At 40.9% G+C, this 16,469-nt stretch overlaps 1 protein-coding gene across 2 annotated transcripts in view; it reads right to left on the bottom strand.

Moving 5' to 3' along the window:
• Positions 1-320: 320 nt before the first annotated feature.
• Positions 321-16,469, bottom strand: part of SLC8A3 (solute carrier family 8 member A3) — a 251,075-nt gene continuing 234,926 nt past the window's right edge. For both annotated transcript variants that reach the window (XM_081937752.1, XM_081937751.1), the window contains 3 exons: positions 16,220-16,319; positions 6,820-7,095; positions 321-4,925 (listed from right to left, as the gene is read on the bottom strand). In XM_081937752.1, coding sequence (XP_081793878.1) covers positions 4,549-4,925; positions 6,820-7,095; positions 16,220-16,319 — 753 coding nt within the window. In that variant the 3' untranslated portion in view covers positions 321-4,548. The remainder of the gene's footprint in view (positions 4,926-6,819; positions 7,096-16,219; positions 16,320-16,469) is intronic.

Raw genomic sequence — 16,469 nt, 5'->3', positions numbered from 1 at the left:
AGGTTGTCCTTGTTTATGTGTTATATAAGGAAATTGCTGTTTGGCTAAACATTTTAAAAATCTTGGGGTTTAGTAAGCTTTGAACTGTATTTGCAGACATTTTTCTTTTTAATAATTTAGGCTTTAAGATATTACTTTACATGCTGTTTTTCCTTTTTTAATCTCGGTCGTTTCTCTTGCTGAAAAATAAGTAAGGATAAATAAGAGGGATAAAATGGAATTAAAATGTAAAGGACTTTAAAAGTTGCCTGCACATGTTTGGAAAGAAATGGAAATCACCTTCACTGAGAAAAAGAGGCAGCACAAAATTTCAACTTATTTCTCTTGCATTTTAATGAGTTAAAAATAAAATGATGAAACAATGAAACACTTTGTGGAGAAAGTCAGCCTAGACCAGATCTTTCCTGTACATGTATATGGTAAACATGACATGGTGATACCTTCACTTCTCCCTACCCAAAAGGTAGATTTCATGAAAAAGCTGATAGGAATGTGGTTGAAACCATCCATGTTAACAGGCTTTATTGTACCAAGGCCATGTATCAACCAGGAATGGGGGAGATAGGCAGAATTCAAGTACAACTCACTTGAAAACCTTGATGACCGAAAACACTATTTAAATAAACCAGTAGACAGGCTCTTGCCTGTATATAGCTCATCAATAAGAGCTGTGAGCTGAAACTTCCTATCTGAGTCAGGAAAGACAACACTATTCACTGCACTGAACAAATGACTTGTGAAACTGGACTGCAAGCCCAAATGCAATGCTTAGCAACCACACAGGCGGTTCAGGCTAACTTCCCCTTGCAAGATCATTGCAAGGATGTAAGGATAAAACAAAGCTTCATTTGTATTGTCCTGGGCTTCTTTGAAGAAAGGTACAACACAAATGTGACACATAAAACCCGAAGACATAAATGAAAAAATCAAAGGAAGGACAGAACTTTTTTCCCCCCGGTGAAAAGATCATTAGTATTAAGGTACACTGTAACATTAAATCATTAAATCACACTGATTCTAGCGGACTATGATGACTCCTCAAAATTCTCATCTTTTAAAAAATTATATCAATCTTCCTTCTTCTTTTTATATCCAGAAGAGGTAATAATTTATAAAGTCAAGGATTTGTACAGGATGTTTTGTACAGCAAAAACCAAGAGATTTATTAAAATAGACTTTAGATCTGCCTCCTCCCTATCCTGAAGAATTCAAGCAGGTAACATTAAAATAGATTGTAACAAGCAAATGAAAGTTGGGGAAAGTGTTTCCACCCGCTGCAAAATATGCCTGGCTTAGGGATAGCAATACCTGTGTTGGGCACAAAGTGATTCTACCCAAAAGGAATACCAGTTATGCCATTAGTCACAGGTATCTGCTGTTCTGCAACTGTTAAGAACCACAGTGTGAGACATCACGCTTTGGCAACGTGGTACATCCTGTCTGTCTCACATACTGTAAACAGTAGAGAAGAGCCACACCTTTTTTTGAAATTAATATTTCTTTTTAGCAATTTCTTAGGGGATGGCATTTCCCTCCAACTTGAAGGTTGAGAGAATCAATTATGCCTGTATATATGTAATAGGAGGTGGGGCAATGGCTTAGGAGTGAAGATGCTGGGCTTGTTGGTTGGAAAGCTGACAGTCCAGGTTTAAGACCCGCAGGTCATATGATGGGATGAACTCCTGTCCTTGTCCTAATTCCTGCCAACCTAGCAGTTTGAAATCATGCAAATGCAAGTAGATAAATAGGTACCACTTCGTTGGGAAGGCAACAGCGTCCTGTGACTTCATGATGGCCACATGACTGTGGAAACATTTTTGAACAGCGCTAGCTCAACAGTCCTTGAATGGAGATGATCACCTCCCCCTATAGTTGGCAATGACTAGTGGAATAAAATCTGCAGGGATTCCTTTTTTATATGGAATAAGGCAATAAAAGCGGAATATGGTTGGCATAAAAACTCTGGTTAACCCTTTTTTAGTCAGTGCCGAAACTCTTTGAAACTACTTTGCATCTATTTCCATGCTGAGGAATGTATTCTTTGGGTCACTGCCTCTATATAGGATCAGTCTCAAATGATGCTCATAAGCTTCTTTTCTGCTTTTTAAAAAAACTTATAAAAAAGGTACAAAATACATATACTCCACTTTTCTTGCTCACTTGCCAAGGAGTTCAAAATCCAAGAAAAAATATGTTCCTTTACAACCCTTGTATTTCTAGATGAAAAAGAACTATTCTTGTTAAATTAAGAAAAAATCTACCTTACTCCTTACGCTTAAGAAATGGGTTTGTGTGGATAAGCATGTGAGAGTGCCAAGACAAATATAATTTTTAGTATCAATCTTATATTTAAGTCTGCGGTTATTGAAAGACACACACACACGCACAGTTGGGGGGGGGGGGGGGGAGAAATCAAAAGGTGCTTCTTTCCCAGAAAGTTGTAGATATGATTAATGGTGGCCATTATAATCATAACATTTCAGTCTTGTAGAGGCCAAGAAGCAGGGACATAAAAGAAACAAGAAGACACTTGCATTGCAAGTAAAACGTACGCATGATGTTATCTGGAAAATTATCACCAGTGTTTTCTTTAGGGGAAAAAACATAGATCCCTCTGCAAACCCTTAAGATTGATGATCATTTTTACAAAAAAGTGCATTGACTCTCTAGTAGCATCCTCTGAAAGATTGTCCTGTATCTTGAAAGGGGTTCATAAATTATCTTGTTACCAAGCAGTGGCAAAATGTAGATTAGTAATAATGCATCGCAGCTGTTTCATAATTTACTTTCATTCTTGGCTAATGCTGGCAATGGGCATCACAATCGGATTATCTTCACTCCATATCTATTAAAATATAGTTATGCTGCGCGTATCATCCCTCTCTATTCTTATCCCCTGAACAAGCCATAACTGCAAATTACATTCGAGTTAGCTACTTTGGACAGGCATAGTTCCACTAAATTTTGATTTGTCCCATTATGATAATAGTTAACTAACACTAGACATTTTCCAACCTCCTGTTTATAATCACATTGGAGGAAGAAAAGAGGGGTGTGTGCTCTTTGTACATGATCAGGAGACTTAGCAATAGCATTAGCACTTAAGACTTATGTACTGCTTCATACTGCTTTACGGCACTCTCTGCACGGTTTACAGAGTCAATCTATTGCCTCCAACAACATGGGTCGGACCTCATTTTACGGACCTCATAAGGATGGAAGGCTGAGTTAACCTTGAGCCGGTCAGGATCGAACTGGCAGTTGGTAGAATTTGTCTGCAATACTGCATTCTAACCACCGCCTCGAGTTAACATCGAACTATGATTTAATATTAGATTTGAATGCCGCTTTTTAAAAAAAAAACCTTTGTTAAAGAGGGATTATCCATTATCCAGTCTGAAAAAACGCAGAGAGATAGTGCCGTTTTTTAAAAACTTCATTTAGTGTTTTTAAGAGCAAAGTCGAAGCAAAACAATGTAATTCTTGAAGGGTTTTGAGTAATATTTTAGCACTCAAAAAAGTCTGAGAACTGTATTTACATAAATTATTTTCTATTTTAAAAAGAATCTTCTTTTTCCACATATGGAACAAATTGAACATGATGATGATGAAGACGAGGACGATGATGATAATGATAATAGTAATAAACTTGTGCTGGTTTTCTTTTGCTTGTATTTTTCACACTGCAGTTTTATCCTTTGCATTGATTTATTTGCTGTGTATAAATAACTATATATATTTATATATATATTTAATTCTGCAGTGCTAAAAGCTTTTATGTTGATTACACAAAGAGATTTGCCCTATTCAAAATATACACATTACGTAGAATATCTTTACAACTTGTTCTCCTTGTTCTTTTTTTTTTTTTGATAGCCCAGGGAGGTGTATGACTTGCTACATGCTCCAGTTTTCAACTGTAGTTTTCGTCTGTGTCTCTGTACGTGTTGGTGTCATGTCTATATGGGTTATGTTTGCACTTAAAATACAATAGCACTATAACTCTAAAACAAAGTGAAAAATGAGAATTAAATGTTCATATAGAGTAAAAAATATAGAGCCTTTTCAACTCCAGCTCTGGTGTGGCATGAAAGTTGAACCTGCAATTTTTTTCCAGCCCCTTTCTTTGTGTTAAAAACAGAAAATAGATCAGGTAAGATTCACCCTCCCCAAATTTAAAAAAAAACACCCACCCCACCCCCAATGCTTTATAAGATCATTAACTGAATATTTGATATTTCGTAAAGTGGAGGATGAACATCGTGGAGTCTTACAGCAGAATTCAACAAATGGGTACTTTAGGAACTGCTGATGTTTCTGATTTGACTGAATGATTGATGCTGTTGGCTTTATTTTAATATCTGTCTTGACTTTTTTATCATGATAATTTTGCCCTTCTTGAAGCCCGGTCATCCTTTAACCTGGGCAGTTCTGGAAAATTGATAAGTGAGCGGCCACTCCTGGTTAGACAACACTCTTAGGACTGGTCTTCAATGAGGTATCAGAGGAGAAGAAGGCCTCCCTTCTGGCTTGAAATCTCTCCGTGACTTAGAACCCCTTGATGTAACAATAGGCCTCCAGGGTAGCAAATAAAATGTACAATAGCCACAGACTCACAAAAAGCAAAGTTGTGGCAAGTCTGCACCCTTTAGGGCCTCCTAGTTCTCCTCCAAAACGAGGCCGTCTTCGGTACAATAGCACGCTGATGCAGACAAAAGCAAAAATGGTGAACAGTGTCACAGAGAAGGCAAGAGTGCCAGCTGACACATGGAACTCCTCTCCTTGAGAAGCCCAGTAGAGGGCAGCTACCGACCAGGCCAGTCCAATGCCCAAGAAGACGTTGACAGCGTTGCTGCCTGTGACGTTGCCAATGGAAGCATCTGCGTGAATGTCTTGAACAGCGGCTGCTTTGCTAGCAAAAGTATCTGGAAGGGAAAAGAGTACAATGCATGAGTAGCAGGTCAGTCTTTCCAATATAAAGAAGACAAACATGGTCCTGTCATGAAGAAGATGGGGATACTTTTTAGGGCAGAAAAAGAACGGGCCATAGCATTAAGATGATGAATCGGTGTGCTCAGAGGACAGATCACATGAAAGAGGTGTGCTGAAGATTACTTAGTCCAATCAATGCCACCAGTGATATCTCATTAAGAGAACAAGGTGTTAACTTAATCTTTCCCAACCTGGTTGGTGGGATGTGTACACTGGTCCCATCACAACTCACCAAGAAGTCGAAAGGAGGGCTGCACACCTGCACTCTTACCCGCTTGTCTCTATTCAGCTGGGGATCTTATTCTGTTCCATTCATGGAAAAATAACCATAAAAGTCCCTCTTAGACCTCCAATGTGAAATTTGGGGAGATTAGCAAGTGGAATTAGCAATAACATGCATATCTTTCCTCCACCCACTTTCAAGGCCTCTTTATTTGTTCATTTGTTAAGATCGGCGATTTTCAACTTTGCATCTTGAAGATACGTGCACTTCAGTTGCCAGAGTTCCTCAGCAAACCCTGCATCTACACATCTTCAAGTTGCCACGGTTGAGAAACACTGGTTTAGATGAATGCCCGAAGAGGCTCCAGTCATGATAACCTCCCCCTTTTATGTGTATTGGTATTCCAAAGGAGAACCATACATGCAAATGTTTACTTCTCTTACTTCCATTTACACCCAGAGAGACTTGACAGGTAAACTGAAGATGTGTAGAAGTGTTTGTGGAGGGATGAGTATGTGGCTTCCAACTTTCTCTGGTACAGATATTGGTTAAATATATATATATATATATATGTCAACTTGTACTCTAAAATTAATCGTCTATATTACATCTATGCTTTTTCCTCTTTTTGGCACTTCTTTTTGCCGGTTTGCTTACTTTTTATTTGCAGTTTGAAATTTAATCAAATCACATTTTTTAAAGCAGCAGATGTTTCGGCAGGAGTGGGTGGTGTCAAAATCAGCAAGATGGCAAGTGGGACCACAGATGATGCTGAGAAACAGTATTTGGCAGCTTGTGCGACCCTATTTATATTCAGTGGAGCAAAGGACAAAAGTACTACATTGATTCTGGATTGTGTCCCATGGCTTTTGGCTGTCTTGACCATTGAAATTATATGTAGCATTTAGTCTTAGTAGCAAGAGGGCTTGTTAAATGATAGCCGGGTTTATATGCTGTCATTTAGCATAAAATATCTTAAAGTGGGTTTTTTTTAGCATGAGGATGAAAACAATTAGAAACCTGTTTGATGGAAGTGACTTATTTGTAACCTAATTTAGTAGTAATATGCACAATCCAGGCTGTTAAAGAAGGAAAATGCTGAAATGTTCCCTACTCCACAAACAAGTCCTACCTGAAATATTTCAAAGAATCATTTCTAACAGTGTCTTTGTTAAGAAGTTCAGCTGGAATATTTGTAACTGATTTCTTGAGATAAAGTATGAGGCACTTCATCATTTGCTGACATTCTTTTTTTATTTACACCTACATATGTTTGGAAGGCGCAATACATCATCAATTCCAAAAAGGCTGATGGGTGATGCAAAATATTTCTTCATTATTTTTCCTACTTGACAGCCCTCCAAGGAGTTAAGTAAGGCAAATGTAATTTCTTCCTCTTGCTTTTCCTTATAAATATTCTGTGACTGGCTTTCAGATGCCCCTGCTCTTCGTCTAAGCCTGGATTACTTTTTTAACATCATTTTTGGAGGACATTTCTAGGAAGCTGCATGTAACCCCATGATAGCTTGCAACCATTGTTAGTGGTGGAATTATTAGAAGCCATTGTGGTGCCACCCTCCTATTTCAAAGAGTCCCAGTCTCACCTGGGACTGAAGTACCAAAGGCCACAAAGATCACGGCAGTCACAGAATCCTTGAGGCCAATTGTGCATCCAAAGTGGGAGGCCAGATCTCCAATGACAGCAGTGAGCATCCCAATGATCAGGATGGACACAATGAAGCAGGCCCAGCCATTGCAATACTCTGTCGGGGGCACGCAGGCAAAGAGCACTTTCCAGAAGACAGTCAGGAAATGCATGACATAATCAAAGCAGGAGGGCAAGCGCTCCTCACCAGACTCATCCTCCTCCTCCTCACCTGCTGTAGGAAAGACAAAAGAGAGCGCTTCAAATCAGTGGATGATATGCAAAACCCCAACGGTCCAAGCCTAGAAATAGTGAAGGGATCGCAAGTCATACTATCACCGCTTTATTGGGTTCTTGTTGGAGGCGCTGTGGCTTTATTCATTTCTCAGAATACCTCGCTTTCAAATATGCCCATCAGATGAACAGGATCCAGATAATACAGTTTTCCAAACTTTTTCACTGTATGTACGTGGCTCGAATAGGCTAGTATCAATTACTGATCTGTCCCTTGAAAAGGTTCTCTATGCCAGCAGCCATTTGTATAAAAGTCTGTAGAGATTCTCAGTCATTCGGGTCATGGTTGTCCCAAAGGTGCTTTTTCAGGAGGCAACTTGAACTTTCTTGTTTTTTCTTTGAAGACATTTCGCTTCTCATCCAAGAAGCTTCTTCAGCTCTGACTGAATGGCGGAGAATGGAAGGATCTGTATTCCTTGCTTCCATTCCCCACCATCCATTCAAAGCTGAAGAAGCTTCTTGGATTAGAAGTGAAACATCTTCAAAGAAAAAACAAGAAAGTCCAGTTGCCACCTGAAAAAGCACCTTTGGGACAACCATTTAGATAGTTAATTATGTTTCGTGAGAAGAATAACTTTCTTGCCTGCCCTATAGGGTCCGCAGCCATTTTTGTATTTAGAACCATCATCTGATCAAAAAGGAAACATTCCAGACTAAGGGATAAATAAGGCTAACTGCTAGAGCTGCTGCTTCTTTCCTGATCTTCAGGTTATTGGGAAGCTCCACAAGACACTTCAGCCTCTGTTCCAATAAGTTACTTAGGAATGTCCAACACAGTCATACACAAGTAGCTGCCCTCTAGAGATATGGAGGATGCAGTAGGACTGGACTTGCCATCTTAATATACACGGAGGCCACCAAATTAGGCAACCTCCATCTAGTACCATGCTGGTGTTTGATCCAGAAATTTGTCCTGGTTTTGTCTTTTCATTTCCAATCTTACTATGAACATTGCTTATTGTTTTATCCGAGTCTCTACTTCTTGATCTTATCACCTATCTTCTTCTTGAAACTGCTCTGTTTTATGGATCACACAGCTCCACCTTCTCCTGTGGACACGAAGCCTTTAGAGGCTCTTTGATAGTAAGGGATTTTCTTGCCTGCAGCATTCTACATTGTTCTTCTTACCTCCCAAAAGGTACACAAGGAACTGTTCTGGCTTAGGCTTCTGAAGAGCATGAAGCAAACTCCTGGTCCCAACAAAAACCCCTTTTATTAGTTTACTGTGAATTCTGTTCATTCACATCCACAAAGTCTTTCCAGGGAGGATTTACAATCACAGACCTTATCTGGCAAAGAGAGCTGACAGGCCGATATTGCAAAACCTGGCAAGGAGTCTCGGAAAATCACGAACTAATTAAGCAAAATAATTGTCCCCTGCAAAGTCCACTCCCCTTTCGCTCCTCTTTTATTTCCTCTGGGAGGGGGCATTTATTGTCCACCTGTGGCCTTACTCCCAAGTCGACCCCTGTTCTTTAGCTGTTCCCTTCATCTGGCAACTCTGCGCATGCGCCCACTGGAAACAGGCTCCAGCTGTTCGTCTGCCTCACTGAGGTCTGACTCTGAAGGCAGCTGATAGCTGGCATACAGCTCTGGCCCCGTCTCTGCCTCTAACACAGAGCCTTCATCCGAGCCTTCCCCAGACTCCAGGACTGGCCCATGTTCCTCCCCAACCTCCTCACTGTCCGAATCTGCTGCCAGCTCTGCTTGCAGCTGGTGCGCCATAAAAGGAACTTATCATTGTATACCTCTATGCTTCCTGAAAGGCTACCTATTTAATTATGGATGATCTCTATATATTCCAAAATAGTGGTGCAGCATAAAGAGATCAGTATACTGAGGAAAAAGTCAAAAAATCCAATCTCCTTAAAGGTGACCATGGAAAAAGTCTTTTTCTAGTCTGAAACTTTCGCTGGTGATTAAAAAAAAAAGGCAGTGTTAAAACTGTACTTTTATTCCTTCTGATTTTATTAGTTTCTGGAGAGTTAGCAGGGATAAACAGTTTGAGACTGCGCTGGGGTTCCTTATTCCTTGTAATGATAATATAAACCTTGAAAGTAGGTAACAACAAAGGAAGCAACACTTAATGTCCTTAACTTTGTTCTTATATGAGCACCTAGAGGATGACCACATTTATTACCATAGCAACAGTGACAGCATTGCGAAAAGATTGAAGATAGGCAATCTTTTTCATCTTTTCTCAGAAGAAGCACGCATTTGAACTAAAGTTATTCAAAGAAATTATTTCTCACACAGTAAAGTAGACGAACTTCAGTATTTGGTGCTAGGCACAAGACAGAAGGGCTCATACTTCTCAGTGCCCAAGGTTACAAGATTGATTTCTCTTGCACAGTACAGTAAAATTCAGCTCTGGACCAGCTCTAGGGCCTTAAAAGTTTTAACTGAAGCTTGATACAAAAGATATATGCTTGGGATCAAAGAACTCTTGAGTCCAACGATCTGCTCGAAATCTCAAAACAATATTTTCCCCACAAACATTTCTCTTACGAAACGTCTCCCTCCAATTTTATTTCAGTAATAGATGGCTACTACAATTGTTTACCATCGTGAAGCAATCAGGAAGCAATCCATGACAATCTATTGCTGAAGACCAAGAAATGTACTAGGCCGGTGATGGCGAACCTATCGCACGCGTGCCAGAGGTGGCACACAAAGCCCTCTCTGTGGGCACGCATGCCATTGCCAGCTTCTCTGTGGATGCTGGACTGCCAGAAAATGGCATGAAAAACGGCCAAAACCCAGGACATTTTGGGGCTATTTTGGGCTGTTTTCAGGCCATTTTGGGGCCCTTTTCAGGCCAAAAACATGGCCCAAAACCCAGCCTGAAAAGGGCCTGAAAACTGGCCTGAAAATGGTCCCCAAAATGCCCAAAAAACAAGCATGCATGCGCCGGCCAGCTGGTCTTTGGGTTTCCAGTGCTCTGGCACATGCCCACGCATTCTGGTTTAAGTACTCAGTGCAAAAAAGGTTCACCATCACTGTACTAGGCAAAAATAATCTACCTTTATTCCAATATGTTTGTGTATGTAATGCTATGCTGGGGTGGGGATGGGAGGAGGGATGTAAGGAAAAAGGATGTGATTGTACTTGGGTAAATACTGTTGGAAGACATGTCCTTCTGGGTTCAGTTCCAAGTGGGAGAAAGACGCTGGAAACATGGTGGCTGTTTGGAAAGATGGTTTTAATGTTGGACAGGACCATGTGGTTTAAGGTCCTGGGGAAAAGGGGATCACATGCCTTGAAGATGTTGGGTGAAGAAGAGAAAAAAAAGGACCGAGATACTGAGAGTGCCGGAGTTTTATGCACTCTCTTCAGCCCCATCTCAGAGTTTCCTGTTCCTGTATAAGAAATGTATCCCATTGGCTTTCAGACTCTGAAGGGGCGGGGGTCTTAGCTAACTTTGTAGGCTGTCTGTGTCCCAGGCTTGGATGATGTAATCTCCCTAGGTGCCATGTGGTGAGTTCTGTTGCTAGATGGGTTAATCCTACCTTTGATGGATCTGGGTGAGGCCATTTGTTTATGAATAGACCTATCTACCTCTTTATCTCTTAAGTGCTGACATCTGCTGTGGGCCATTGAGGAGGATGGGGGCTATTAAAAGGGAGTCTGCTTCTTTCCTAAAAAAAAACATGCTTCTCCCTTTCTCATCCAGGGAAATATAATATTCTGCCTTTTTAATATTTCCTAGAATATTTCATTTTTCTATGAGAGGCGTGGGTGCTAACTTCCAACAATACATTACTACCAATTTGAATGTCATAGCTGGACTTTCCATAGTCCCCTTGAAGTCTTTCCTTTGGAGTGAGGCTCAAATTCAGGTGCCAGCAGACATGAAGGAAGCATGAAGTGCTCCAAAATGTTTTTATACCTCCTCCGTACAATGTGCAATTTTTATAATATGTGTTTTTATTTATTGTACGCCGCCCCGAGTCCCTTTGTGGAGAGGGAGCGGCTAACAAATTTAATAAATAAATTTAATAAATAAAATCTCCTGGTAGACGGCTGCGTTGACCCTGGTCTTAATGAAGCACAATGGTCCAAAGTCTTGTTGCTCAGTGGTCCAAAGTCCTCTTTTCTGATGACAGCAACTTTTGCCAAAAGCACCAAAAACTGGTTCAATGACAGTGGAATTACTGTGCTTGATTGGCCACTCCATTCTTCCTCCATACTCTGGGTCCTTGGTTTCCAAATGAGAGGCAAAAGTTGCTCTCATAAGAAAAGAGGACTTTGGACCACTGAGCAACAAGAGTTTGGACCACTGTGCTTCATTAAGACCAGGGTCTACCAGGAGATTTTGGAGCACTTCATGCTTCCTTCCGCAGATGAGCTTTATGGGGATGCTGACTTCATTTTCCAGCTGCCCACACTGCCAAAAGCACCAAAACCTGGTTCAATGACTGTGGGATTACTATGCTTGATTGGCCAGCAAACTCGCCTGACCTGAACCCCATAGAGAATCTATGGGGCACTGCCAAGAGAAAGATGAGAGACATGAAACCGAACAATGCAGAAGAGCTGAAGGCTGCTATTGAAGCATCCTGCTCTTCCATAACACCTCAGCAGTGCCACAGGCTGATAGCTTCCATGCCACACCGCATTGAGGCAGTAAAAAGGGGCCCAAACCAAGTACGGAGTACATATGCATGCCTATACTTTTCAGAGGTCCGATATTGTTCTATGTACAATCCTTGTTTTATTGATTGCATGTAATATTCTAATTTTCTGAGATGGTAGATTTGGGATTTTCATGAACTGTAAGCCATAATCATCACAATTATGACAAATCAAGGCTTGAACTATCTTGCTTTGCATGTAATGAGTCTTATCTCATATATTAGTTTCACCTTTTAAGTTGCATTACTGAAATAAAGGAACTTTTGCACGATAATCTAATTTTTCGAGTTTCACCTGTAAGCAAAAGTCAGCAACATATTTCATCGAACAGCTTTGCATCTGGAAGGTGGATTTGAAATGGATTACCTTGTCCAAGATGTTTCTTGAACTCAACACTTGGGTTGCACTGAGAAAAATGGGTGAAAGATAATTTGCTTTGTCTCAAATAATAGTTTTCTTCAACTCCTTTTGGGATTAACCCTGACTTGATCTGCATGCCTTCATCATAGCTCTGTCCAGCATTTAACCAAACACTCAAGCTTCATGACCTTTCCTATAGAGCAGGGGTGTCCAAACTTGGAAACTTTAAGACTTGTGGACTTCAACTCCCAGAATTCCCCAGCCAGCCATGCTGGCTGGGGAATTCTGGGAATTGAAGTCCACAGGTCTTAAAGTTCTCAAGTTTGGACACCCCTGCTACAGGGACAGAGTTCTTGGCTCTACAAAACTTGCTCTGGCTAGTTAGAAAGCCAGAAGCTTCTAGTCTCCAACTCCCTTCCTCCCCTTTTGTCTCTGAGGATAATTCTGTGCAATGCATGAATTCAAAGGATTCATTTAGAAAGAAAAGCAAGACAGTGGAGTAGTTGGCAACTTTAATCTTCTAATCACTCTGCTCTTTTTTTAAAAAAAAAACACCTGTGATGGTGCCCGTGACTCATTCTCAAAATCATTTCACTAGGCACAAAATGTAGGAGTTCCTGCTTTTCAGCCTGTCTTTGCTAGTGGCAAGGTTTTCCATCAACACAATAAGTAGCAGTAGATCAAATATAAAATGTCTTGCACCCAAACATCACTGTGTCCTGGCATATTTGGCACTGGCAGTTGACCACCTTGGATGAGGGCAGGGCTGGGCTGCTACGAGTTCGCCCAGGTTCAGGAGAACCCGTAGCTAACATTATGGGGTGTTTCGGAGAACCTCCAAATCCCACCCCTGGCTGGGCCGGCCCACCATTTCCCGCACCTGCCACCCCACCACACTCCTCCCAGGAATCTCCACATGGCCCATTTTGGATGTGAGGTAAGTGCAGGGCCCACCCGGAAGCTCAGGGAGGGGAAAAATGGGCCTCCCGGAAGGCCTCCGGAGCCCTGGGGAGGCAGTTTTTGCCCTCCCAGAGGCTCGAAGAAAGCCTACAGAGCCTGGGGAAGAAGCCCCCCCCCCATGTGATGCAGAAGGCCGACTAGGCCACACCCGCCGTGTCTACTCCCACCCAGCAACCGAGCAGAGAACCGCTTGCTGAATTTTTTGAAGCTTATCCCTGGATGAGGGCAAAATCCTGATTGGAGACTTGAACAGAGCAATCTTGAGAAGAACTTGTTTAATAATATGCACTATAACAGGAAGCACGTAGCACAAAGCAAGGATAAAATAAACTGGGAACAGGCAAAGGAGAGGTATGGGAACAACAAATCGGCAGTTTGATATAAAACAGGCTTTTGCGAAAACAGATCCTATTGATTCTGATGGTTTTTATTAGGGGGGGAATGAGTGATTTGGGCTGCAGGCAGAGTATTCCCTAAGCCATGCTCAAATAGGGAAGGAAGAAAAGAGAAGTGAGAGAGACACAATAAGTGTTGAAGTGCAAATTGCCCTTAGCAAGGAAGTCCCACAGTTGATAGTGAGAATACTTTCATAAACAGAATATCTGGGATTTTCCTTGCACTTTTCTCATTGTCTCTGGGAAGATCACATATGGCAGAAAATGTAGGCTTACTGGAAATGAACTCTTTTCCCAGGAAGAATGCTAGTATCCAGCTTAGAAGCACTCTAACATTTGCAACAGGATACTATGATTATTTGCGAACTATGTAGTTCACTTAAAACAGAAGTCCTTAGCGTGCCTAGCCACAGAAGTATGTAGATTTAAAGCACTGTTTAGCACTAAGAGGCAGGTTCTGTGATATGTGTTGAAATGAGTTGCCAAAGTCTATCCAAAGGATTAAGCATTCTAATTTAATTGAATGGATAAATCAACTAGTTAAATTTTAGTACATTATTTAAATAAAAAGAACTGGATTACTCAAAATTAAACCCAAGAACAATTATAATAGTGTGGGGTTAATGTTAACTACTGACAATGAGAATTAAAGGAATTAATTTTACCTACTCTGATTCTGGAAAATTACAGTAACAGGAATTATTTTTTAAAAACAGTTCCTTTCGAATAATCAGTGAAAAACTTTTGTTTATTAAACTGTAAACTTTCTTTTTATTATGATTTTACATATCCTCGAAATTTCACCATTCAGTAATTTTTTGAACACCACGCTGTTAAGTAACAGTTAAAAAAGCAAGTAATTAACCATTCTTTATTATCAGACTTAATATACAGGTGAAACTCGAAAAATTAGATTATCGTGCAAAAGTTCATTTATTTCAGTAATGCAACTTAAAAGGTGAAACTAATATATGAGATAAGACTCATTACATGCAAAGCAAGATAGTTCAAGCCGTGATTTGTCATAATTGTGATAATTATGGCATACAGCTCATGAAAATCCCAAATCTACCCTCTCAGAAAATTAGAATATTACATGCAATCAATAAAACAAGGATTGTACATAGAACAATATGGGACCTCTGAAAAGTATAAGTATGCATATGTACTCAGTACTTGGTTTGGGCCCCTTTTGCAGCAATTACTGCTTCAATGCGGTGTGGCATGGAAGCTATCAGCCTGTGGCCCTGCTGAGGTGTTATGGAAGACCAGGATGCTTCAATAGCGGCCATCAGCTCTTCTGCATTGTTTGGTCTCATGTCTCTCATCTTTCTCTTGGCAATGCCTCATAGATTCTCTAGGGGCTTCAGGTCAGGCAAGTTTGCTGGCCAATCAAGCATAGTAATCCCACGGTCATTGCACCAGGTTTTGGTGCTTTTGGCAGTGTGGGCAGGTGCCAAGTCCTGCTGGAAAATGAAGTCAGCATCCCCATAAAGCTCGTCTGCAGAAGGAAGCATGAAGTGCTCCAAAATCTCCTGGTAGACGGCTGTGTTGACCCTGGACTTAATGAAGCACAGTGGACCAATACCAGCAGATGACATGGCTCCCCAAATCAACACAGACTGTGGAAACTTCACACTGGACTGCAAACATCTTGCAGTGTGTGCCTCTCCATTCTTCCTCCATATTCTGGGTTCTTGGTTTCCAAATGAGATGCAAAAGTTGCTCTCATCAGAAAAGAGGACTTTGGACCACTGAGCAACAGACCAGGTCTGTTTTTCTTTAGCCCAGGTAAGACACTTCTGACATTGATTGTTGTTCAGGAGCAGCTTGACAAGAGGAATACGACATTTGAAGCCCATGTCCAGGATCCGTCTGTGTGTGGTGTCTCCTGATGCACTGACTGCAGCCTCAGTCCACTCCTTGTGAAAGTCCCCAACACTTTTGAATGGCCTTTTCCTGACAATCCTCTCCAGGCTGCGGTCATCCCTGCTGCTTGTGCACCTTTTTCCTCCACATTTTTCCCTTCCACATAACTTTCTATTAATGTGCTTTGATACAGCCCTTTGGGAATATCCAACTTCTTTTGCAATTACCGTTTGGGGCTTTCCCTCCTTATGGAGGATGTCAATGATGGTTTTCTGCACAACTGTCAGGTCAGCAATATTTCCCATGTTTGTGATTGCTACTGAACCAGACTGAGAGACCATTTAAAGGCTCAGGAACCTTTTGCAGGTGTTATGGCTTAATTAGCTGATTAGAGTGGGACACTTTGAGCCTAGAATATTGCACCTTTTCACAATATTCTAATTTTCTGAGATTGTGGATTTGGGATTTTCATGAGTTGTAAGCCATACTCATCACAATTATGATAAATCATGGCTTGAACTATCTTGCTTTGCATGTAATGAGTCTATCTCATATATTAGTTTCACCTTTTAAGTTGCATTACTGAAATGCACGATAGTCTAATTTTGCACGATAGTCTAATTTTTCGAGTTTCCCATGTATACTCATTTACTATCCAGTGCATGGAACTCCCCTTCCCCAAAAAGTCAAACCAAAGTCAAGCAAGTTGAACACTTTCACCTGCTCATAACATCTATTGAGGAGCAAGAACTTCATAAAAACTATGTAAGAATTCATGTTAGAATTCCCCTCTGTCTCTGGGTGATTGTTCCCTTGGCTGAGTACAAGGCATTCACTCTGTCTCACCTGCACTGACAGTGATGGCTTCTATGAACTGGTCTCTCCATGAATGAGTTCCTACAACCAACGCCAAGTTTGTCTTCTTGATGAGCTTGTCCACTGTACTCTGTCAAGTAGAAGGACACAAAGAAGATTGATTTTACTAAAGGGCTTCCTTTTGAGCATCTCTCAATCAATGTGGAGGGCTGAAGGTGTCAGGTAGCTTTTCCATGCAGGTGTCTTCCAAGGGTTTTATGATCACATGACCCAGAATTTC

This window comes from Natrix helvetica (genome assembly GCF_964273705.1).
Source record: "Natrix helvetica genome assembly, chromosome: 1".
Lineage (NCBI taxonomy): Eukaryota > Metazoa > Chordata > Lepidosauria > Squamata > Natricidae > Natrix > Natrix helvetica.
Note: the sequence above shows the minus strand (reverse complement) of the source record. Positions and strands in the feature narration are given on the sequence as shown.